Genomic DNA, 26,985 nt, shown 5'->3' with positions numbered 1-26,985 from the left:
CAGTCAAAAACAACGTAACTACTCTGATCCCATTTTCCAGCACTTGGCCCGTAGCCTTGTATTTTTAAAAATTTGTTCATGGGACATGGGCCAACATTTATTGCCCATCCCTAATTGACTGTGAGGGGGTAGTTAAGAGTCAACCACATTGCTGTGTGTCTGGAGTCACATATACGCCAGACCAGGTAAGGACGGCAGATTTCCTTCCCTAAAGGACATTAGTGAACCAGATGGGGTTTTACAACAATCGACAATGGTTTCACGGTCATCATTAGACTTTTAATTCCAGATATTTTATTGAGTTTAAATTACATCACCTGCCATGCTGGGATTCAAACCCAGGTCCCCAGATCATTAATCTGCGTCTCTGGATTACTAGTCCTGTGACAATACCACTATGCTACCGCCTCCCCTTGGCATCGCAAGAATACATCTAAATACTCCTTAAATATTATGAGGGTCTCTGCCTCCACCGCCCTTTCAGGCAGTGAGTTCCAAACTCCCACCACCCTCGGTAAAAAGGATTTTCCCCTCAGCCCCTCTAAACCTCATGCCCCTTAGCTTAAATCTATGCCCCCTGGTCCCCTCCACCAAGGGGAAAGGTTTATATCTATGCATCTCAATTTTACGCATCTTAATCATGACCTCCCCCCCTCAATCTCCTCTGCTCCAAGGAATACAACCTCAGCTAATCCAGTCTCTCTCTTCATAGTCAAAGCTCTCCAGCCCTGGCAACATCCTGGTAAATCTCCTCCGCACCCTTTTCAGTGATATCACATCCCCCCCTACAATGTGGATTCCAGAACTGCACAAAATACCCTGGCTGTGGCCTAACCAATGTTTTATACAGTTCCATCATAACCTCCCTGCTCTTAAACTGTATACCTCAGCTAATAAAGGCAAGTATACCATATGCCTTCTTAACCACTGTATCCACCTGCCATACTACCTTAAGGGACCGGTGTTCATGCACACCAAGGTCCCTCTGATCCTCGGTGTTTCCCAAGGTCATGTCGTTTATCATGTATTCCCTTGCCTTGTTTGTCCTGCCAAAGTGCATCACCTCACACTTATCCTGGTTATCACAAATATCCATTTGCTACTGATCAGCCCATCTGATCAGCCTGTCCATATCCTCCTGAAATCTAATGCTATCCTCACTATTCAGTACCCCACCAATTTTTGTATCTTCTGTGAACTTACTGATCAACTCTCCTACATTTGTCTAAATCATTTACTTGTATAAATCATTTATATAAACCACAAAGAGCAAGTGCCCCAACACTGATCCCTACGGGATCCCACTGGACAGACTTTGAGCCTATTTCCTCTGCAGTTGGGTCTCAGAATCTAAGCACATGCATGGATGTTACCAACTGAGTGTACATGCAGACACGGAATTCAGCAGCTCCATAAACCAGGTATAATAGGGTGATAAACACGGTTACCTGTCTGAACGATAAAAGCTGTTTTATATAGAGCATTTTCAGATGCAGCAATATAGTTTGTGCAAAAGACTTTCAGGCGCTGAGATTAAGATAAGCCAGAAATGAGATTGCAACAATCTAGGTTGATCAATGTTTGAAACAAAGAACATTTGTGCTTTTTATACTAAATCTCACAATTTTAAAAGAGCTTGATTCTTGTTTTATGTGACAATGAGGTTAGCATGTCTGTGACCCCCAATGTTGTAACTGATTTTTCTGCCCCTCAATCGATTATGCACACCATCTGGACTTTCCGACCTATGGAAACTCAGTGCGTCCACCAATACTCTATTCTGCATCAAGTTTCTGGACTTCACTTGTCCGTCACATCTGAACTCGAGTTTATTGATGCTCCAGCCTTCCTATGTCAATTTTATGTAACCACAATTGTTATCCAACCACTGATTTAAACTCTGGACTTCTTATTGTCTTTCTTCTATCTTATTCTCTACTGTGATCATTGGTCTTCTCAGAGTGCTCTACAGGTAATGAAGCACTGTTTGAAGTGTAGTTACTGTTGCAAAAGTAGGAAACGTGGCAGCCAATACGTGCTCAATATTTCCTACCATACAATGTGATCCTGGGGCTGGTTTAGCACAGTGGGCTAAATAGCTGACTTGTTATGCAAAACAAGGCCGCAGCGCGGGTTCAATTCCTGTACCGGCCTCCCCGAACAGGTGCCGGAATGTGGCGAATAGGGGCTTTTCACAGTAACTTAATTGAAGCCTACTTGTGACAATAAGCAATTATTATTATTGTAATGGCTTGACAATGTTTTGTGTGATGTTGATTGAAGGATAAATATTGGCCAGAAAACTGGGTATAACAGCAATCTTTCTTCAAAATAGAGCCATGGGACCTTTTACATCCACTCAAGCAAGCCGATGGAGCCTTGATTTAATGTTTCATCTGAAAGACGACACCTCCAACCGTGCAGCACTTCCTCAGTACTGCACTGGATGCCTGGTGTGGGACTTGAATCCAGAACTTTGAAACTCAGCTGAGACACACTCCCATATATACTCATGTGTATCCTAATAATAACCCCATAACCAGGCCTATGCAACTTCAATTTTCTGTGTCCAAGCCACGCACATTTTGGCTGCCGTTCCACATCACAAGACATGCTCTTAGGTGAATTGGACATTGTGTACCCGAACAGGCGCCGGAATGTGGCAACTAGGGGCTTTTCACAGTAACTTTAGTGTTAATGTAAGCCTACATGTGACAATAAAGCTTATTATTACTTTACCCCTGTAGACCTGGCTCCAGTTATCAGGGGCTGTTTAGCACAGGGCTAAATTGCTGGCTATGAAAGCAGATCAAGGCAGGCCAGCAGCACGGTTCAATTCCCGTAACAGCCTCCCCGAACAGGTGCCGGAATGTGGCGACTAGGGGCTTTTCACAGTAACTTCATTTGAAGCCTACTTGTGACAATAAGCGATTTTCATTTCATTTCATGTCATCTTTAATTTCTCTGCGCTCAGATATTCTTTCCCCCCAAACCCCTACATCAACCCTTCAGCAACTCTTGATCTAGCTACACTCCTGTTCCTGTCATAGGCTTGACTCCCTGTTGGAGTCTCGTTTTCCGTCTTTGCTCCTCTTGGCATGCTCGAAAGGACAGTACTTGTCAACTCCTTACGCGCTGTAATCCCAAATTGCCCTATCCGCTAATGCGGACCTTCCAGCCCAGCTCTCCAGCTGGGGATTAATTTTGGCAGTTTCCTTTCCTTCCAACTTAGCCCTCTCAGTGCTGACTCTTGTCAGTAGATCACCTATTGCTGTTGCTCAGTGCAACTTCCTACAGAATGTTGTTCATTTCTGACTGAGGTCCTTTGGAGCTCCTTGTGGAAGACAGTAGTGACATCATAGTTTTGACAATAAATATGGCTTAGTGGTGATAATTTCATAAGATATAGGAGCAGAATTAGGCCATTCAGCCCATCAATTCTGCTCTGCCATTCTATCATGGCTGATATGTTCCTCATCTGTTACCTTCAATGCTATAGACCAAGGGTCGAATTGCAAAATCAGCCAGGGCATCTCCTCCCCAGAACACATGACCGAGGAGCAGGAGTCGGCAATTTAGCCTCCCGACCCTAAACACCCTCAATGTGATCATGGCTGATCCCATCTTGGCCTCAACTCCACTGTCCTGCCCGTTCTCCATAACCTTTCAACCCATTATCAATTAAGAATCTGTCTAACTCCTCCTTAAATTTACTCACTGTCCTTTCATCCACCACACTCTGGGATAGTGAATTCCACAGATTCACAACCCTTTGGGAGATGTGGTTTCTCCTCAAATCTATTTTAAATTCGCTACCTCTTATTCGAAGATTATGACCACTCGTTTTAGAATGCCTCACAAGAGGAAGCATCTGCTGCACGTCTACTTTATCCATACCTTTTAGCATCTTGTATACCTCGATTTAATCTCCCCTCATTCTTCTAAACTCTAGAGAGTATAGGCCTGAACTGTTCAATCTCTCCTCATACGACAAACCCCTCATCTCTGGAATCAATCTAGTGAATCTCCTTTGAACTGCCTCCAATGCCACTACATCTTTCCTCAAATAAGGGGACCAAAACTGTGCACAATACTCTAGGTGCGGTCTTACCAATGCCTTGTATAGTAACTAACACTTTCTTATCTTTATACTCTATTCCTTTTGCTATAAATGCCAACATTTCATTTGTTTTCCCTATTATCTGCTGCACCGGTATGCTCGTTTTCTGTGACTCATGCACGAGGACACCCAGACCCCTCTGCATCGGAACACCCCACGCCTCTCCACATTTAGATAATAAGTTGCCTTTTGTAGCCACTTAAAATGGCCAACTCCCGATTCAAAATGGCGAACGGCAAAGGCTGATGGGAAAGTCAGCCAACAAGACAAAAACCAGCAGCTGCAGGTTGGCTGTGTATTTACCTCTGGAAAGGCCAGACAATATCGATACCAGCAACCATCAGCATAACAAAACAACAGCCATCTGCATACTAATGAGCAATCCCCGGGAACAAGAAGCAACATTTAGACACACAAAGCAAAACCAGACTCTTCGGCGCCAGCAGGAGCCTACACAAAAGGTGAACGAGCACCTCAAGACCGCCCATCGATCAGGGAACCGCTCCAGCATTGGAGAAAATCGAACCAAGCGATTGGGACAAAGTCCAATCACTTGGGACCAGGTACAGGTCCGCCCCGAAAGGCGGGAAGCCCCTGGGGACTATAAGAATTGAGCCCCAAGTTCAAATCGCTCTCTTCTTCTCCACCTCTTCGCTCTCTTCACGTTCTTCTTCCTGCCCGGGTCACCCAGCAACACGAACCAACATTGACCGTGAGCGGTGCAGTGAAGACCAACAATCGTAAGTCTTAATTCAACGCTCGCTACGAGATAGACGCTCCTAGCTACCAATCCGTACCAACTTCGAATCCCGAACGAAAGGCCATTTGTTCCCCTGACCTGGTGGTCCAGTCCAAAGTTAAGTATAGGCCTGTTAGCTGTACAAGTAGCTTAGACGTAGAATTTGTGTATGAGTAGTGATTACTGTGTATAATAAATGTGCTTTGATTTAAATTTTACTAATCGGTGTATTGGATTATTGATCATTACTCGGACTTGAACCTCGTGGCGGTATCATAAAGATACCTGGCGACTCGAGAGCAAAGGTAATAAAACAGATCAATTGAACTAAGGCAAAGTTAGCAACACTTTTCATTTTTTCAACCAAAATGCATGACCTCACATTTATCCACGTTAAACTCCATCTGCCACATTTTGGCCCACTCTTCTAACCTATCTACTTCCATTTGTAAGATTCTTATTTCCTCATTACAACTTGCTGTCCCACCTATTTTTGAGTCATCTGCGAGTTTGGCTATAGACCCTTCTATCCCTACATCCAAGTCGTTAATACAGATTGCAAATAGCTGGGGCCCAAGGACCGAATCCTGTGGCAGCCCATTAGTTACATCTTGCCATCCAGAAACAGACCCATTTATCCTGACTCTCTGTCTCCTTCCGTCAGCCAGTCTTCTATCCAAAATAAGTTACCCCTAATCCTATGTGATCTCACCTTGTGAATTAACCTTCTGTGCACCTTATGAGACGCCATCCGGAAGTCCAGATATACAACATCTACAGGATCCCTATTATCCACTTTTCTTGTTACATCTTTGAAGAACTCAAGCAAATTAGTCAAACATGATTTGCCCTTCATAAAACCATGCTGACTCTGATGGATAGCGCTTTGGCTTTGCAAATGTCCTGATCTTACGTCCTTGATAAATTGCTAACAATTTCCAACAACAGATGTTAAACTAACTGGTTTGTAATTTCCCACATTCTGCCTCCTCCCTTTTCGAATAAGGTTGTTACGTTGGCATTTTTCCAATCCACTGGAACTTTTTCCATGGAATTTTGGAATATTATAACCAATGGATCCACTATCTCTGTTGCCACTTTTAACACCTTAGGATGTAGGCCATCAGGCCCTGGGGACTTGTCTGCCCTCAATCTGAAGACACCACACAAAACTGAGGGTGGCACAGTGGCTAGCACTGTTGCTTCACAGTGCCAGGGGCCCAGGTTCGATTCCTGGCTTCGGTCACTGTCTGTGCTCATTCTGCATGTTCTCCCCGTGCGTGCATGCATTTCCTCCGGGTGCTCCAGTTTCCTCTCACAAGTCCCGAAAGACGTGCTTGTTAGGTAAATTGGACATTCTGAATTCTCCCTCAGTGTACCTGAACAGGTGCTGGAGTGTGGCAACTAGGGGATTTTCACAGCAACTTCACTGTAGTGTTAATGTAAGCCTACTTGTGACAATAATAAAGATTATTATCTTGGTAGCCTCCCTCATTCTACTATTTAAAATGATCATCTGAAACTCTACTGCCATGCTCTAAATTACACCAAGTTCTGTTCATCCATCAGCAATGTGGGTCAGAAAACAACGTCTCAACGTTAAATATTTCATCCTTGATTTCAAATCTCTCCATAGCTTTACCTTTCTTTATCTCTGTAACCCACTTCATTCCTTAAATCTGGAGATGTCTTTGCTCCTCCAACCCTGGGCTGAAACATCCGGATTTTAACTTGTTTCAGCACTGGCAGTTGTACCTTTAGCCACCAAGACCCTGAGTTCTGAAATTCCCTCCCTAGACCTCCGTAAAATGCTCAAAATCTGCCTCATGTCTTAATATCGCCGAGTAATGCTGTCAAATTTTGTTTGAAAGCACTCTTGGATTGCACTTCAGAATGTTTTACTATTCTGAAGGTGCTGTATAAATGCAGCTGATTTGTTGTTGCACACCAAATAAAAATGGGGATAAATAAAGCTCTACAAATCTTGTAGGAAGAAAGATGAAGGGGTTTATTGGATCAATACTGAACATGTTAAAACAAGATATTAGGGTGGTCAAAGCAGCAGGGACCAGGAAAAAAGTAAAGCTGCAAACACAAAGGAAAGCAGTGTCATGGCATTTGAATGCAATAAAGATTTAAGAATTGGATAAAGAGTTAGATGAAATTTTTTTAAAGAAGTGGATAAAGGGGAATTGATGAGTGCAGCTGCCTGGAGGGGTTTTGATATGCAAATTAGCTTAGCGGCAAAGTTTTAAAAAACATATTTTATTCCAAACATATTCAAAAGCACCAAAGACATGAATCAAAAAGCATTATCATTACCCCACAGTTCAGTCTTTTTCCCTATTCACCCCTTCGCCCCCCACGACAAACAATTCCTCAAATCTCGTCATGAACAGTCCCCACTGCATCTTAAAGCCCTCCGCTGATCCCCACAACTCGAACTTGGATCTTTTCCAGCCGGAGGAAATCGTACAGGTCCCCCAGCAAGGCTGTCACCCCGGTGGCATTGACGCTTGTGAATCCTTCGCCGGGCAATAAGAGAAGTGAAGGCTTAATGTCACCCTTCCTCCCCTCTATCAGCGCCGGCATATCCGATACCCCAAAAATCGCCACCATAGGGTCCTGCCCAGCCTCTACCCCCAGGTCCCGAATACCCTCTCCCAGCACTTTTCCAACTTCTTACACTCCCAGAACATCTGCATGTGGTTTGCTGGCCAACACTTCACATATTCGACTACCACCCCCTGGAAGAATCTACCCATTCTCGCACGAGTCATATGTACCACCTTAAACTGTATCAAACTCATCCTCGCACACAAATTTACCCTGCATCCCCCATCATATCTACCCCCAGCACCTCCTCCCATTTGTTCTTAATCCTCACAACCTTTGCTTCCCTGTGCTCCCCCAGCCACTCATCTATATCACCAATCCTGCTCTGACTTTCCACATCCGGGAGCAGCAACCGCTCCAACGGGGAATACTCCATCAGCTTGGGAAACCCTCTCCATTCCTTCCGTGGAGAGTCCCTCACTTGCATATACCTGAATTCACTTCCCTTCGGCAGCTCCACCCTCTCCCGTAGCTCTTCCAGACCTGCAACACCTCTCCTCCAGGTATAGATACCACGCCCTCACCAGCCCCTCCTCCCTCCACTTCCTATAAATGCCATCCGTCTCCCCCTCACAACGTGGTACCCCCACAACGGTGTCAGCACCGACATCACTCCATTCTAAAATGTCTCAACTCGTTCCACACCCTAATCCTGGACTGCACCACCAGGCTCACCTCCTCAGCGCCAGCAGAAGCGATGCCGTCACCATGGCCCTTAGGCTGGACCCTCTACAGGACTTCTCCATCCTAACATGCTCTAACCCCTTTTCTTCCCACTACCAAGTCACCATCTCAGCATTCAGCGCCCAACAGTAATGCAGGTTTGGTAGCGCCAACCCCCCTCTTTCTGCCTCTGTAACAGGGCCCTCTTCACCCTAGGTACCTTCCCAGCCCATATGAATTCCGATATCGCTGCATCCAATTTCTGGAAAAAGGCCTTCGGGATGAAGATCGGGAGGGTCTGGAATACAAACAGGAAATTTGGCAGAAAATTAATTTCAACTACCTGGACCCTCCCCGCCAATGTCAGGTGTAGTGTATCCCATTTCCTAAAGTCCCCCCAACCTCCTTCACCAACGTTGTCAGGTTCGACTTGTGCATCGTCGACTACTCCCGTCACCTGGACCCACAGATATCCAAACCTATCCCTGGCTATCCTAAATGGCAACGCCCCCAGATTGGCTCGGCGACCCGCCGCATTCACCGGAAACACCTCACTCTTTCTGACATTCAACATACAACCCGAGAAGGTGCCGAACCTCTCGATCATGTCCATAATTCTCCCCATACTCTCCAATGGGTCCGACACGAACAGCATCAGGATATCTGCATGTGGCGACACCCGGTGTTTCCTGCTCCTCCTCACAATCTCCTGGCATTCTATTGACCACTAAGGGCCATCACCAAGGGCTCTATCGCCAGCGCAAACAACAACGGCGACAGCGGACATCCCTGCCTCGTTCCCCTGTGCAACCCGAAGCTCCATGAACCCTTCTACAGGGTCATGATGATGTTTAATAGCCTCCTGATGTTCCAGGAAAGCTGCCTGCACTTGAAAAAACCCGTTTGGTCCTCTGCGACACGTCAGGAACACATCCTTCCATCCACCCCACCACGAACTTGGCCAACACTTCCGCATGCGTATCTAGCAGTGAAATGGGCCTAAATGACCCACACTCCAACAGGTCCTTCCCCTTCTTTGGGATTAGCGTGATCAACGTCTGGGTCAGTGTCTCCGGTAGCTCCCCCTTCTCCAGCACCTTGCTAAACATCGGCAGCAAATGTGGTGCCAACTCCGTCGCAAACTTCTTATAGAACTCCGCCGGATAGCTGTCCGCTCCCGGGGCCTTCCAAGATTTCATCCCTTTTATGTTATCCCTCACCTCCCTCAGTCCTAGCGGTTCCTCCACCACCTGCCTCCTCTCCTCATCCAGACGTGGGAATTCCAGCTCATCCAAAAACCACCCCAGATTTCCATCCCCCCAGCTCAGCCCTGTATAGAAGCTTCTTGTAATACTCCCTGAACCAGTCGTTAATCTCCCCTGGCTCTGACACTACCTCCCACCTCTCTGTCCGCACCCTCGGAATTCCCCTGGACGTGTCCTGCCTCCGTAGCTGGTGGGCTAGCATACGGCTCGCCTCCTCTACATATTCATACTGCCCCCACCCCCCTCGGCCTTCCCCACTGTCAGCCTATCAAACTGCCGCGTAATCCTTTTCTCTCCGCAAATCCCTCCTGGGTGGGGGCACTCGAATATTTCCTGTCCACCTCAACTATCTCGTTCAACAACCATCCATACTCCTCCCTCCTGTCTCTGTGCGCCTTGAACGAGATAACCTCCACCCCGAACCACCGCCTTCAATGCCTCCCAAAACATGGCCGCCGATATCTCCCCATTCTGATTCAACTCCACATAATCTCTGATCACCAACCGCACCTTCTCATAGAACCCCTCGTCTGCCCAAAGCCTCGAATCCAACCTCCATCCTGCCTCAAGCTAAGTCTAACCTCCAACCAGTGCGGCACATGGTCTGACATCATAATTCCCGCGTACCTCACCGGCACCACCCCCAGCAACACCCCTCGGCTCACTACGAAAAAGTCAATCGAGAGTATATCTTGTACACGTGCGAGAAGACCAATTTATGGTCTCTGATGAAGTCATTAGCCTCCCGAGGTTTCAAAATAGTAGTCCCAGCCATCGAACATCACCTAGTTTCGCCAGGAACAGTACCCCAACCGAATCTGCTTTTGGTACAGCACAGCATTGGCCTTGTGAAACCCGGCCCGCCTCTTTGCCAGCTCCGCTACGATATCTTGATAGATTCACCCCTGTTCCCCTCCCATTCGCAGTTCCACTTCTTCCTGGCCCATCACAGTATCTTTTACTTCCCCACAAACTTATGAAGCCTCACAATCACTGCCCGCGCCAGCTCCCCTGCTCTCGACTTCTGCCTTAGGGGCCTGTGCACCCTGTCCATCTCTGGGGCCTGGTCCAGCACCCCCTCCGCCACCAACCCTGTCGGCATTCTGGAGACGTATCTCGTGGAACTTGTACCTTCCACACCCTCAGGCAGGCCAACATTACAAAGGTTCTGTCTTCCACTACCCGATGACTGTGGTCAGACATCACCTTTGCCATCTCCCGAATCTGTGACCCCTGTGACATTTCTCAACTCGCTCCATCGATCCTTTCAGGGGTGCTTACGTTCCCTCGATGGCCTTCGACCGATCCTCGTGCATCTCCTTTTGCTGCTGGCAGAACTCTTCTCTAAAAACTCCATCAACTGCTCCACCTGGGGCTTTCCAACTTGCGACAACCCTTCCCCCTCCGCCATCTTCACAATTGCTACTGCGCCACATGTCTCCTCAAGTCCCTTGGCCAGGTCTTTAACCTTTTTCTGCCAGGTCTGGTAACCAACAGACATGCCACACGTGGGGGGGGGGGGGGGGCTCACCACCACACCTTCAGCTACACCTTCCTGCCGAAATTACCCCACTTTTGGGTAAAAAGAGCTCAAATCCATGCCTTCAAGCCGGAGCTGCCCTGTGTGCGACCACTCACTCCCTGGCCTACTTAGCGGCAAAGTAAACAAATACTTCCCCTTTTTAAAATAAATTTAGAGTATCCAATTATATATTTTTTCCAATTAAGGGGCAATTTAGTGTGGCCAATCCACTTAACCTGCACATCCTTGGGTTGTGGGGGTGAAACCCACGCAGACACGTGGAGAATGCGCACATTCCACACAGAGCAAATATTTACTTAAGTGAAGTGGAGAACACTAGAGTATTTAATTGTAGGTGGTAAAACCACAGGAGGTGAGAGTTTAAACTGGAGACATTTACATGCTAAAAGCATGGTTCCTCGGGCAAGTTGTTGAGATAGGAGGAGATAAAAAGGGTAACATATATCAGTAGCAAGGTTAGCTCTGTACTGCAGAAGAACAGTTGAAGAGCATTTACGATCATAGCCAAGCCCATCTGCCAGCAGATGCTCCCCCGAAAGATGGATTCTATGCTAGAAGCTGCTGTTTGAAAACTCCCAAAGTCTATGCTGAATCAGAAGAAAGGAATCCCAAAATCAAAGATACGACTTGTGTGTGGTAATTATTTGTTCGATTTGGCTCAGATTTAAACCATGTGATGTTGTTTTGGGACAAGAGACATTCTCGGGGTTAATTCTGTGTGTGTAGCCATTATTGTGGTGAAAGGTCCCTTTGTTTTGTATTGTGGCCTTTCTTGTTAGGTGTTGTTTTTACTATTTAACATTCTTTGATTTAAATGTTTACAACAAGACTGGGACCTTTCCTCACTGGTTTGATTATCTTTCCTCACATCATACCAAATTGCAAAATAAAATGAAGAGCTGGCATTCTAAGTTAACCCTCTGGGTTTTGGGATAATCTCGCATCTAACATCACCGGGGATATTCTTAACAGCAGTAAAATAAAAATTCTTCGTGGTGTTAGGACACCGATAAAGCGGAAAAATAAGAATCTAATAATTGGAAATGTGTTTTGGGGGCGACATGTTTAAAGGGAAAACAAGCTATTATTTAAGATGGGGAAGAGGCAGATTGCCTGAGTTGATAGAATTAGGGCTTTGATATGCTGATTAGCACAGCAAGACTGAAAACAAGTGTTTACCCAAGGCAGATTTGGTAACAGATTGGGGTGGATTTCACATTTACATTCTAAAGTGAGTTCATGTAATTAAGATAATTACAGGTAACTTCTGGGAAAATTAGTTCAGATAAGGAAAGATCAAAAAGAAACACAGTATATCAGAGGCAAATTCACCCTATGCAGAGTTATTTTGAAATCTCAGCCTATACAGCAGCAGCTGCTTTGAGATAGTAGCACATAGAGCAGGAAGCTGTGTTCACTCTCAACAAGTTCTGTCTGGAGAAACCGGTTGTCTCCCTATTCCAACTCAGAAGCAACCGTGAAAGATATAGTTGCCTAGAGTGGTAACTATTGCTGGATTTTATGTATAATTACGTATAGGACGGTTTAGCTTTGAGGTTGAGGATTTGTAACTGGGAAAATTAATGATATTGTGGATAACCATTAATATAGTGAACTGTATATTTAATTGTCTTTCTTGTATGTTTTACTGTTTAATAAGCACTCATTTTGTGAAATAATCACAGAGGAATCTGGGACATCCTTCACTGGTCTTCACATCATTCCTCACACGATACCAAATTGAAAAAATACAGTCAAGAGCAGGCATTCTAAAGTTTCCTTCTGGGTTTCAGAATACCCTAGCATTTAACACCAACTTTGATCTTAACAAGTGCTTGAACAGTATGAGAACACAATGATAAAATTAGAATCCTGAAGAGTCTCCACAGGTTGAGAATGATGAGCATAAAAATAGTTGTTACATATTAAATGCTTATTTTCTTTAAGTATAGGTCTTCCCTAAATAGAGTTAATTAATTCAACATAAAATTAGGTGGAATTCATAGATAGGGCAAAGATTAAAAAAAAACAAATCACCGTGGAGGGATGGTATTTAGCTCTGAATATTAAAGAGACAAGAGTGTGAACTATGAAGTGATGGTTGTCATCATTGAGTCAATAAGCATTGGTAAGAACACAATATCTAGAACAAAGTTGATGCCCAGTTTCAAGGAAAAATATCAAAATAGACCAAAGCACACAGACCCACTGCAATAATCAATACTGTGTAAGAGAAAGCTTGATTATCTTTACAACAACATTGCAAAGATCAACAAGTACTGATTAAAAGGTCAAATATCAATTTGACTAACCCTGACATTATCTTTTTATTTACTTATTTATTTTTAATTTTTCCAATTAAGGGGCAATTTAATGCGGCCAATCCACCTATCCTGCACAGGTTGTGGGGGTGAGACCCGCACAGACATGGGGAGAATGTGCAAACTCCACATGAACAGAGACCTGGGGCCAGGTTCGAATCCAGGTCGGCGGCGCCGTGAGGCAGCAGTCGAACCACTGCGCCACCGTGTCGCCCACCCTGACATTTTCTGAAGAAATGAAAGCCCCATGATATGGTAAACCTAGACTTCCAATAAATAGCTGTCAATGTGTCACATGAAATGCAATTATTTAATCTTAAACAATGATAATTCAGAATAAATCATGGAAATTGATGCACTAACAACTTGGATTCAGAAGTTGAACATAAATTAATATCTACAGATAATATCAGATTAGTAGGCACCTGAGGAGTTAGAAAATGATTTAGATATATGTTAACAAGGTGAAACAAGGGCAGCTAGAAGGCAAAGAGACAAATGTGCGATACTGCACACAGAGAAAGGCTGATAAGACTTGGGAATGTAACAATTTGCAGATGATGCAAATTTTAAATTTAGAACAGCAAGGTGGATAATAGACTTTAGGAGGACATGCAGACTAGGAAATGGGCAGGAACATAAGTTGAAATTGAGGAAACTCCCAAAGTGTTTTGGAGAGAAAAAAATGATAACAGGCAAGTATAAACTAATAGTATGAGTCTAAAGAGAATGTAGAAAGAGGCAGAACTGGTTATTCACAGATATAAATTTTTGAAGATTACTGTGATGAACCACCTTGTTCTCCAGGCCTTACATTACATCCGGGATAAGGCCAAAGTATCATGCCAGGACTTTATAAGTCACTGATTTGGCCTCTGATGGGAGTATTGTGGACAATTCTCAACATCACACTTGAGGAAAGACGTAAAGAGCTGAAGAAAAGGCACAGCAAAGATTTACCAGAATATTACCAAGGATGAGGGACTTCAGTTGGGGTAAGACAAAGAGCCCAAGGTGGCCTAATAAAGACTTAAGATTGGAGATAATGGTAGTCTAAGTAAAGAAAGATTATTCCCTCTGGCAGCGGGTCAATAAATAAGAGGTCATAGATTCAAAATCATTGGCAAAAATCGGTTTTTAAACTGACTTGTTCAAACCTGGGAATGCTCAACTTAAAAATGTGATGTAAGCCAATTCCATAAATATTGTTCCAATTTTAGTATATGTGCTGCCGAAGCGAGCACGTTCTCTGTATTGTTCCAATTTTAGTATATGTGCTGCCGAAGCGAGCACTTTCTCTGTATTGTTCCAATTTTAGTATATGTGCTGCCGAAGCGAGCACTTTCTCTGTATTGTTCCAATTTTAGTATATGTGCTGCCGAAGCGAGCACGTTCTCTGTATTGTTCCAATTTTAGTATATGTGCTGCCGAAGCGAGCACTTTCTCTGTATTGTACCAATTTTAGTATATGTGCTGCCGAAGCGAGCACGTTCGCTGTATTGTTCCAATTTTAGTATATGTGCTGCCGAAGCGAGCACTTTCTCTGTATTGTTCCAATTTTAGTATATGTGCTGCCGAAGCGAGCACGTTCTCTGTATTGTTCCAATTTTAGTATATGTGCTGCCGAAGCGAACACTTTCTCTGCATTGTTCCAATTTTAGTATATGTGCTGCCGAAGCGAGCATGTTCTCTGTATTGTTCCAATTTTAGTATATGTGCTGCCGAAGCGAGCACGTTCTCTGTATTGTTCCAATTTTAGTATATGTGCTGCCGAAGCGAGCACGTTCTCTGTATTGATCCAATTTTAGTATATGTGCTGCCGAAGCGAGCACGTTCTCTGTATTGTTCCAATTTTAGTATATGTGCTGCCGAAGCGAGCACGTTCTCTGTATTGTTCCAATTTTAGTATATGTGCTGCCGAAGCGAGCACGTTCGCTGTACTGTTCCAATTTTAGTATATGTGCTGCCGAAGCGAGCACTTTCTCTGTATTGTTCCAATTTTAGTATATGTGCTGCCGAAGCGAGCACGTTCTCTGTATTGTTCCAATTTTAGTATATGTGCTGCCGAAGCGAGCACGTTCTCTGTATTGTTCCAATTTTAGTATATGTGCTGCCGAAGCGAGCACTTTCTCTGTATTGTTCCAATTTTAGTATATGTGCTGCCGAAGCGAGCACGTTCTCTGTATTGTTCCAATTTTAGTATATGTGCTGCCGAAGCGAGCACGTTCTCTGTATTGTTCCAATTTTAGTATATGTGCTGCCGAAGCGAGCACGTTCTCTGTATTGTTCCAATTTTAGTATATGTGCTGCCGAAGCGAGCACTTTCTCTGTATTGTTCCAATTTTAGTATATGTGCTGCCGAAGCGAGCACGTTCTCTGTATTGTTCCAATTTTAGTATATGTGCTGCCGAAGCGAGCACGTTCTCTGTATTGTTCCAATTTTAGTATATGTGCTGCCGAAGCGAGCACGTTCTCTGTATTGTTCCAATTTTAGTATATGTGCTGCCGAAGCGAGCACGTTCTCTGTATTGTTCCAATTTTAGTATATGTGCTGCCGAAGCGAGCACGTTCTCTGTATTGTTCCAATTTTAGTATATGTGCTGCCGAAGCGAGCACGTTCTCTGTATTGTTCCAATTTTAGTATATGTGCTGCCGAAGCGAGCACGTTCTCTGTATTGTTCCAATTTTAGTATATGTGCTGCCGAAGCGAGCACGTTCTCTGTATTGTTCCAATTTTAGTATATGTGCTGCCGAAGCGAGCACGTTCTCTGTATTGTTCCAATTTTAGTATATGTGCTGCCGAAGCGAGCACGTTCTCTGTATTGTTCCAATTTTAGTATATGTGCTGCCGAAGCGAGCACGTTCTCTGTATTGTTCCAATTTTAGTATATGTGCTGCCGAAGCGAGCACGTTCTCTGTATTGTTCCAATTTTAGTATATGTGCTGCCGAAGCGAGCACGTTCTCTGTATTGTTCCAATTTTAGTATATGTGCTGCCGAAGCGAGCACGTTCTCTGTATTGTTCCAATTTTAGTATATGTGCTGCCGAAGCGAGCACGTTCTCTGTATTGTTCCAATTTTAGTATATGTGCTGCCGAAGCGAGCACTTTCTCTGTATTGTTCCAATTTTAGTATATGTGGCCAATTCCATAAATAAATTGAAAAAGGAGTTGGACAGACAATCCACAATGAGAAATTTGCATGCTTATAACAAAATCAGGAATGTGGGGTTAAGCACAACAGCTCTTGAAATAACTAGCATGTGAAAGAATGTGCTGTTGGTTTCTATAAGCACATAAATTCCTGCACCTTTCCTAAATATCATAATAAACCTATCATTAAATAAAGATACTATTCCTTCACAAATAAATTACATGTTTTTGTCCAAGTAGAGCTGGAATTGCCCTCGATTCCACATGTAGATCAGTGTAAATTCTGGGGAAAACAAGACTAAAAACTAAAAAAGAAATGAACTGACACTATACCTCAAAAAAGTAGACATTGAAAAGACTTTGGTTGCAACAACAAGATACTTTAGTGCTGCCAATTAACAGTTCTAATCATCGTAAATACAATCCTCTTCAGGTGTAGACTGATAAGTTATCTTCATTTGTTAAATGAATCATACATTCAAATTGCATATCACTACTAAACATAAAATGGAACATAAGAACTAAGAGCAGGAGTAGGCCATCTGGCCCTTCGAGCCTGCTCTGCCATTCAATGAGATCATGGCTGATCTTTTGTGGACTCAGCTCCACTTTCCCGCCCGAACACCATAACCCTTTATTCTTCAAAAAACTATCTATCTTTATCTTGAAAAAGTTTAATGAAGGCACCTCAACTGCTTCAGTGGGCAGGAAATTCCATAGATTCACAGCGCTTTGGGTGAAGTTCCTCCTAAACTCAGTCCTAAATCTACTTCCCCTTATTTTGAGGCTATGCCCCCTAGTTCTGCTTTCACCCGTCTGTGGAAACAACCTCCCCGCATCTATCCAATCTATTCCCTGCATACTTTTATGTTTCTATAAGATCCCTCTGTATTCTTCTAAATTCCAACGAGTACAGTCCCAGTCTGCTCAACCTCTACCCGTAATCCAACCCCCTCAACTCTGGGATTAACCTAGTGAATCTCCTCTGCACATCCTCCAGTGCCAGTACGTCCTTTCTCAGGTAAGGAGGCCAAAACTGAACACAATACTCCAGGTGTGGCCTCACTAACACTGTTTACAGTTGCAGCATAACCTTCCTAGTCTTAAACACCATCCCTCTAGAAATGAAGTACAAAACTTCATTTGCCTTCTTAATCACCTGTTGCACCTGTAAACCAACATTTTGCAACTCCTGCACTAGCACACCCAGGTCCCTCTCCACAGCGGCATGTTTTAATATTTTATCATTTAAATAATAATCCCTTTTGCTGTTATTCCTACCAAAATGGATAATCTCACATTTGTCAACATTGTATTCCATCTGCCAGACCCTAGCCCATTCATTTAAACTATCCAAATCCCTCTGCAAACTTCCACTATCCTCTGCACTTTTTGCTTTACCACTCATCTTAGTGTCGTCTGCAAACTTGGACACATTGCACTTGGTCCCCAACTCCAAATTATCTATGTAAATTGTGAACAATTGTGGGCCCAACATTGATCCTGAGGGACACCACTAGCTACTGATTGTCAACCAGAGAAACACCCATTAATCCCCACTTGCCAACCAGAGAAACACCCATTCATCCCCACTCTTTGCTATCTATTAATTAACCAACCCTCTATCCATGCTACTACTTTACCCTTCGCGCCATGCATCTTTATCTTATGCAGCAACCTTTTGTGTGGCACCTTGTCAAAGGCTTTCTGGAAATCCAGATATACCACATCCATTGGCTCCCAGTTATCTACTGCACTGTTAATGTCCTCAAAAAATTCCACTAAATTAGTTAGGCACGACCTGCCCTTTATGAACCCATGCTGCGTCTGTCCAATGGGACAATTTCCATCCAGATGCTATGTAGTCAAAGATGTTGATGTGCCATTGTGGTATTTTCATCCTTGCAAAGAAAATTAACACTTCAAGTTTACACTTACAGTGCACAAACTCAAAAGAGCATCGGACAAAGTCTTCCCACTCATGCAACTCAAAGTGCATTGGCTTGACAAGAATTTGGGAAATGGCTGCTGAGGTCAACAGAGCAACCCATTACTTACTTGGTTGTCTCTGAAGGAATCCTTCCAGGAGGATAACTTATCCACTTCTGGATAATTGCATCATTTAGTGTGAGTATATGTTTTGATGGATTGGGTAATCTGAAGTCATCTGGTGGCATGGAATTCTTGAAAGGAAAAGCAAAATATTCTGTAGAACAAATGTGGACAAGGTACCACAGAAATAGTTCTGAACAAAACTGACAAAGCTGCTGTGCATAAAACTCTAGCTCCAACTGGTGAATTACTATTTGAACAAATGGTATTTTTAGCACTGATGTATACCTTCTTACCAGTGCTAAATTTAACTCCGAAGAGATTTTATGCATTCCTAGTTTCTTAAATTCCTATATAACCTTGCAGTAATGTTTCAATGTGATTAATGTTACAAAGCATTGCACAGTCCAATAATACAGAGCAAGTTTCTATATTTCCCCCATCAACTTTGCGTTCTAATGTTATCCAGATTTGTTCCGAAAACTTGGAATTAATTACCAATGGAAAGAAATGTGCTTACCATTTCTTTTTCATCAAATCCCCCCCCCCCCATTCACCAGCAGCACTCCCCTCACGCCAATTTGTTATTGGATCTTAAATCGCTCATTCCTGTTAAGTTGGTATTACACGTTTTCCTTCCAATAGTGATAAACTCAAAGTTGCAGATGTTCTGAATGTGATTCCAGTTTTATTGGAACCACGGAGAAACATTAGGTAAACCCAAAGTCACTGATGTAAATATGCAAGTATTGCTATTGAAGGAATACACCGTAAAGCAAAATAAATAATTCAATCAACTAAACAGGTCTGTGGAATGATATGGTAGTTTTTATTTTTGCCCATAGAAAGCTTACAGCAAATCAGTTGGCAATACGCAATGTAACCTGGGTACAAACTAGGGTTCAGAAAGTGAATAGTCAAAGCACCATTTTTGCAGGTGCTCGGACATCTCCTGGAACTGTGGGTCAGTGCTTGCCAGGCTCAAAAGCACATCTATACCATTATTCTGTTCTCTTTTTCTTGGCGTTTAGATTTTGTTTGATATAAATGCCTCTTATCTGCCACTTTTCTGAGCTTTTTGTGGCCTATTTTAATATATTCTTCCTGGAAATTGACCATTACGGAGAGATTGGCGTCAGCAACCACTGATATATTATTTAATTGGCTGTAGCACTGCACATGAGAAGTAAAGAACAGTCTTCAGATGAAATAGGGTAAAGGGGGAGGGAGAAAAATTGAAACAGCAGTTGTGTATAAAAACCACATTCAGTCCTCATTTAAGTTAGATATTAGAACATAAGAACTCAGAGCAGGAGTAGGCCATCTGGTCCTTCAAGCCTGCTCCACCATTCAATGAGATCATGGCTGATCTTTTGTGGACTCAGCTCCACTTTCCGGCCCGAACATCATAACCCTTAATCCCTTTATTCTTCAAAAAACTATCTATCTTTATCTTGAAAACATTTAATGAAGGAGCCTCAACTGTTTCACTGGGCAGGGAATTCCACCGATTCACAACCCTTTGGGTGAAGAAGTTTCTCCTAAGCTCAGTCCTGAATACATTCTTATCTTTTTTTCCAATTAAAGGATAATTTTAGCATGACCAATCCACCTACCTTGCATATCTTTGGGTTGTGGAGGGGGATATTCCTATCTTATTAAGGAGGTCGGTTAGCTCAGTTGGTTGGACGGTGAATTGAACCCAACAGTGTGGGTTCAATTCCCTTACTGGCTGAGGTTATTCATGAAGGCCCCACCTTCTCAACCTTGCCCCTCACCTGAGGAGTGGTGATCCTCAGGTTAAATCTCTATCAGTCACCTCTCTCTGTTAAAAAGGGGAGAGCAGCCTATGCTCCTCTGGGACTTTCTTATTTGATTAAATATTTTGATTTCATAAAGTATAAATTTAATACTTTCCACTACCCATTACTCACCCATAGTTGCACTCCATTTTGTTGCACTCTTTGCACAGATGTCAATTCCCAGCCCATTATTTTCTGTAGATTTCAGGAGTGCAAGGATAGCTACTGCTTAAAACGTGGTGTATTTCTCACAGTTGCCATTGCCCACTCCCATTATGCAAAAAGAAAAAAGGCTTATTCAGCCTCCCTTCAGAAAAGAAAGATAGGTAGACTACTCTGATCGCAGAATCTCATTACAAAGAGCTTCCAATACAAAATGTTGGCTTTACCTGCAGGTTGTAATAATGTGCAAAACTTTGATCACCACCAGAGAAAATTCTTTTAATACAATAATTGTTCTTGGCATCTAGAAGAAGGAAAACAGTTATCAGAATGTATCATTTGTTATGAAATCCAGTTTAAACTGCACATACTTACACCCTCTAAACTAAAGTACTATATTCAGGAGCAAAGCAAATCACAGAGCAGGTTTTATTATAACTGGAAATGAATTACGATTTTCTACTCAAACCTTGAAGTAATACAAATACCCACATTGCTTTATATTAACAGATGTTTGAAGGGAGCTATATATTCCCACAGTGACGAGCGCAATTGAATTTAAAATATTTGCAGGGTGAACATGAAGAACACATTCCAGGAGTGGAAACATTAATAAATAAGTTGCACAAGAAGTTTGAAAGTTTAAAATGCTTCTACAAATACATCTAGCTTTGGGTTTACTGCAGCTATTGGGAAAGTGGACATCAACAAAGTCAATAATGTTGGAATCATCGGCAAATACAAGAAATTTGGGCATAATTATAATAATTGAGACGAATCGAGGTGGAGGATTCAAAAATAAGTCTGGAAGATTTACTGAAATTCACATGGAAGAACTTACAAGAAACTTTTATATAGGTGTATATATACTGACACCTACTGATAATTGGTGGATACTGTCCACTATGAGAAACCCATGCTCCTTTCACCGTGCAGGGACTTTTCCTGTTACTTGTAGACCCAGTTCCTAGTTGACCATTTCCTCCAAGGCCGAATGAATACACTTTTCCAGATGATGTAACAAAAGCTAACGTGTGCTGCCTTTTTAAAATGAACAACATTGAAGTTAATTCTTTTTTATTTTGACCATATGTAAAACTACATATCAGAGCCATTGGTTTACAAGAACTTTTATGACTTAGCACTTCAGGATTTTTTAACCAGTGATCTGAATTTTATCAATACTACACAAATAAATGTTCATTTCAAAAGTACACTGTATCATATTATTCCTAAAACAATGTAAATTCCATGGGAGATTGGGGTGGTATTTTTCATCTTCACTGTCTGGGCTGTAATCTGGTTGAGCAGGTTGTCCACCCTCTGTACAACCCGTCCAATTTTCCTCCCACAATGGGCATCAAGTGGGTTAAACCATGGACAGGCGATCCCTCGACTAGATTACTGCCCAGGCAGTGGGAGTGAAGGGAACCCTCAAAGCAGCTATAAGTCCAATCCCCTCATAATCTGCACAAAGTACAAATTAAGAATTGAATAGCCAAGTGCTACAAAATGTGGAAGTAGGCAGAATAATTGCATAAATGAACAGCCAAAACTGAAAATAGTTAGGTTCAGAAAACTTTCACCATGATGGCAGCAGGTGACTCCAGTTAAACAGCCAGTACCAGCTCAATGGTCCAAGCATGTAATATTTTATAATTCCCTCATAACTATGAGCGGCAAAAGCAGGCACAAAATAAGACAAAAACATTTGTTTTGATGAGACATTTGGAAAATTGAAATGAAATGAAATGAAAATGAAATGAAAATCGCTTGTCACAAGTAGGCTTCAAATGAAGTTACTGTGAAAAGCCCCTAGTCGCCACATTCCGGCACCTGTTCGGGGAGGCTGTTACGGGAATCGAACCGTGCTGCTGGCTTGCTTTGGTCTGCTTTCAAAGCCAGCAATTTAGCCCTGTGCTAAACAGTTTGCAGGGCAAACTGCAGCCCTGTGCAGCAAAATTCCATCAATTTTTCCATTGGAAATCGCTGACCAGCCGTCTTGCCGAAGAATGTTTTCAGCCACAGGTTGAGACCAGGCATGAAAAAGACCTAACCCAGAAAAGGACTTGAAGGCAAAACAGTTCAACATTACTGTGCAGACTGACACAATGCAAGCATCTGCACCATATAAACTCAATTAAAAATCTAGCAAACATGTTAGCAAAATCATATTAACGTTCTGTACCATTTGCCTTTTAACAATAACAGGATACAAACCTCCCACAAGCAATCTGTGTGATGACATATCCCATTAATTCAAAGACTTTTCTTGGATTTATTTCATGGTTTGTGCTGTTATGCCCCAACTGGCCATAGCCTCCAGCACCAAACGTAAACACTCCACCTTCCTGGTGAAAATAAATATTTGAATTACAAGTATACTTAATAATAATAATAATCTTTATTATTGTCACAGTTTTGAATCTGAGAGTCACAGTTTTTGTTCACCAAACGTGACAGAGATGGTGAAAAACTGTGACTCTCAGATTCAAAACTGACCCAACATCAATTACCATCGGCAAAAGAGAGCGCCAGATTTCTATCCACCATTTTGTGTAGAACTTTTTGCTAACCACCTCTAAGAGGCCTGCTCCTAATTTTTAAACTAAGTCCCCATATCCTACACTAGCCAACCACCAGAAACTGTTTCTCTCTAACTATCCATCCTAGCAATTCCCCCTCATATCTTGAAAACTTTGATCAAATCACCCCATCTAGGGAACAGAAATCTAGTTTGTGTAACCTCATCTCCTAATGTCCTTTATGTCCAAATATCATTTTGCTAAATCTGTGCTACACTCCCGCCTTCCTCTTTGTCGTCTTGAACCAAAGTGGTCTAAGCAGGGGTTTGCATAGCTGTAGCATGACTTTGGCACCTTGTATTCTAGTTATAGAATAGAATAGAACATTACAGCGCAGTACAGGCCCTTCGGCCCTCAATGTTGCGCCAACCTGTGAAACCAATCTATCAAGCCCATCTACACTATTCCATTATCATCCATATGTTTATCCAATGACCATTTAAATGCCCCTAATGTTGGCGAGTCCACTACTGTTGCAGGCAGGGCATTCCACGTCCTTACTACTCTCTGAGTAAAGAACCTACCTCTGACATCTGTCCTATATCTATCTCCCCTCAATTTAAAGCTATGTCCCCTCGTGCTAGCCATCACCAGCCGAGGAAAAAGGCTCTCACTGTCCACCCTATCTAATCCTCTGATCATCTTGTATGCCTCTATTAAGACACCTCTTAACCTTCTTCTTTCTAACGAAAACATCCTCAAGTCCTTCAGCCTTTCCTCATAAGATCTTCCCTCCATACCAGGCAACATCCTGGTAAATCTTCTCTGCACCCTTTCCAATGCTTTCACATCCTTCCTATATTGCGGCGACCAGAACTGCACGCAATACACCAAATGCGGCCGCACCAGAGTTTTGTACAGCTGCAACATGACCTCATGGCTCCGAAACTCAATCACTTTACCAATAAAAGCTAACACACCGTACACCTTCTTAACAACCCTATCAACCTGGGTGGCAACTTTCATGGATCTATGTACATGGACACTGAGATCTCTCTGCTCATCCACACTACCAAGAATTTTACCATTAGCCCAGTACTCTGTATTCCTACTACTCCTCCTTCCAAAATGAATCACCTCATACTTTTCTGCATTAAACTCCATTTGCCACTTCTCAGCCCAGCTCTGCAGCTCATCTATGTCCCTCTGTAACCTGCAACATCATTCCACTGTCCACAACTCCACCGACTTTAGTGTCATCCACAAATTTACTCACCCATCCTTCTACACCCTCCGCCTCAGTTTATAGATGTAAAGCCCAGCCCTTTTGATTAATTTCTATACTTGTCCATGACATTTTAATGATCTATGTACACGGATCACCTATCTTCTTCGGCCCTCCGAAGTGTCTAGCTTTTCACCAATTAATGAGCACTGATTCTATTTTTAGTCTAAAGTAGACAACCTTAAACGTGGCGATACTGAAATCCATTTGCAATAGTTTTGTCAATTCACTTAATCTATTCATATCTCACCTGCACTGCTTATAATGCATCGATCTTAGTGTTGTCAGCAAACTTACATAGAAACATTGGACTTATGAGCAGGAGTAGGCCATTTTCCTTTTGAGACTGCTCCACCATTCAATGAGATCATGGCACCCCCATAACCCTAGGCTCCCTTGTCCAGCAAAAATCTGTCTCACTCTGCCTTGAATAAATTTAAAGACCAAATCTCCATCTACCAAAGATGATTCTCAAGGAAAGAATTCTCTTGATCTGTCTTAAAGGGGAGACATCTTGTTGTTAAACTATGTTCCCAAGTTTAGGTATCCACCCTATCCAGTCCCTTCAAGATGTTGTGCATCTGTGATCACCTCAATCTGCTAAACTCCAAGGGGTATCGGCCCAAACTGTTCAAACCTTTCTTCACAGGATAAGCCCCCGATCCCAGGAATAGGTTGAGTGACCCTTCTCTGAACTGCTTCGAATGTAATTTTTTTTCAAAGGAGACCAAAACTGTACACAGTATTCCCAAATGTGGTCTCACCAAGGCTCTGTACAGTTGCAGTGAAACCCTCCCTTTTATATTCTATTCCTCTTGCTAACATTCTAATTGGCTTCCGAATCACTTGCCGTATCTGCATACTAACTCTGTGATTCATGTCCCAAATCCGTCTGTACCACCGAATCTCTCTCCATTTAAAAAGTAAGCTCGCTGCCTTTCTATTCTTCTTGCCAAAGTGGCCGATTTTCCCACACTGTACACAATCTGCCAAATATTTGCCCATTGACTTAATTTGTCTGTATTCCGTTGCAGATTATCTACTCCCCTTGGCAACCACCTATCTTGGTGTCAACTAATGTCACCTTTGCCATTAATAAATAGTTTTTTTTTAAAAATTGGACTCTATTGAAATTGCCCTTGGTCAGTAGCCCAAGAGTAATTTTAAAAAAGTCAAAGATGAGAAGATTTTTTTCACAGCCCTCTGTAGCCAGACAAAAACAGGCCAACTAAGTATATATTGGAGACCAGTCTCACACCAACACTGTTGACTTTTTAGTGCCCTATCAAACTTTTTTTTCTTTTTTAAAAATTTAGAAATCCCAATTCTTTTTTTTTTCCAATTAAGGGGCAATTTAGCATGGCCAATCCACCTACCCTGCACATCTTTGGGTTGTGGGGGTGAGACCCATGCAGACACGGGGAGAGTGTTTAAACTCCACTCGGACAGAGACCCAGGGCCGTGATCGAACCTGGGTCCTCTCCGCCGTGAGGCAGCAGTGGCCGTATCAAGCTAATGCCTTTGTACTTTTATCCCATTTGCACATTTTAAAATCTCTCTATCGCCCAACAGTTAGACATTGAATTTGAATGTTACTCAACCTATTAATTTGATTAAAATATGTTTTATTTACTCATGGAATGTGGTGTTCACTGGCCACCAGCATTTATCACCCAACCCTAATGGCCCTTGACAAGGTAGTGGTGAGGTGCCGGTTTGAATCACTTCATTCCATGTAGTGTCAGGACACCCACAGTGCTGCTAGGGAGGGGGTTCCAGGTATAAGTCACAAGGTTTGGGTGGTGCTGCAGTGCATCTTGTAGATATTACACACTGAAGAGGTAGTGAATGTTTAAGAGGGTGGATGGGCGACTATCAAGTGGACTACTTTGTCCTGGGTGGTGTGCAACCTCTTCTGTGCTGTTCAAGCTGCACTTATTCAGACAAGTGGACAGTATTCCATCACATTCCTCACTCGAGTCTTCTAGGTGGTAGACAGGTTTTGGAGGAATCAGGAAGTGAATTATTCATGCAGAATTCACAACCTTTATCTGTTCTTGCAGTCATAATATTTATACGGCCCATCCAATTACATTTTTGGTCAATGGCAATCCCCAGGATGTTGATGGCGGGGGATTAAATGAAAGTAATGTCGTCAAATCTCTAAAGGAGATGGTTATATTGTCACTTGTTAGAGGTGGATCACTGCCTAGCAATTGTAGGAAGGTACAGTGTTTAGCACTGCTCCATCATAGCGCCAGGAACCCAGATTCAAATCTGGCCTCAGGTGACTGTGGAGTTTGCATTTTCTCCACGTGTCTATGTGGGTTTCCTCTGGGTGTTCCTGTTTCCACCCACAATCCAAAGGTGTGCAGGTCAGGTGGATTGGCCATGGTAAATTGTCCCTTAGTGTCCAAACGTCAGGTAGGCTTACCGGGATAGGGTGGGGGCATAGGCCTAGGTCGAGTGCTCTTTCCAAGGGTCAGTGCAAACTCGATGGGCAGAATGGCCCCCCTTTCTGCACCAGAGGGATTCTATGATAAATCAGCCCAGGACTGACTATTTTCCAGATCTTGCTGCTCATAGGCAAAGACTACTTCATGGTCTGAGGAATAATTACAAATGGAACGGAATGCTCTGCAATCATCAGGGAACATCTCCACTCCTGACCTTCTGATGCATCGCCTGAAGGTAGTTGATCCAGGACATTGCCCGAGGAATTTGTTCAGCAATACACTGGG

The 26,985-nt window shown here is 43.0% G+C and overlaps 1 protein-coding gene across 3 annotated transcripts in view; it reads right to left on the bottom strand.

The window, feature by feature from the left end:
- herc4 (HECT and RLD domain containing E3 ubiquitin protein ligase 4) overlaps window positions 1-26,985 on the bottom strand; it is a 169,445-nt gene that overhangs the window by 105,149 nt on the left and 37,311 nt on the right. For all 3 annotated transcript variants that reach the window (XM_072478795.1, XM_072478796.1, XM_072478797.1), the window contains 4 exons: window positions 22,655-22,785; window positions 21,315-21,475; window positions 20,662-20,738; window positions 18,477-18,601 (listed from right to left, as the gene is read on the bottom strand). In XM_072478795.1, coding sequence (XP_072334896.1) covers window positions 18,477-18,601; window positions 20,662-20,738; window positions 21,315-21,475; window positions 22,655-22,785 — 494 coding nt within the window. The remainder of the gene's footprint in view (window positions 1-18,476; window positions 18,602-20,661; window positions 20,739-21,314; window positions 21,476-22,654; window positions 22,786-26,985) is intronic.

This window comes from Scyliorhinus torazame, chromosome 16, assembly GCF_047496885.1.
Source record: "Scyliorhinus torazame isolate Kashiwa2021f chromosome 16, sScyTor2.1, whole genome shotgun sequence".
NCBI lineage: Eukaryota > Metazoa > Chordata > Chondrichthyes > Carcharhiniformes > Scyliorhinidae > Scyliorhinus > Scyliorhinus torazame.
Note: the sequence above shows the minus strand (reverse complement) of the source record. Positions and strands in the feature narration are given on the sequence as shown.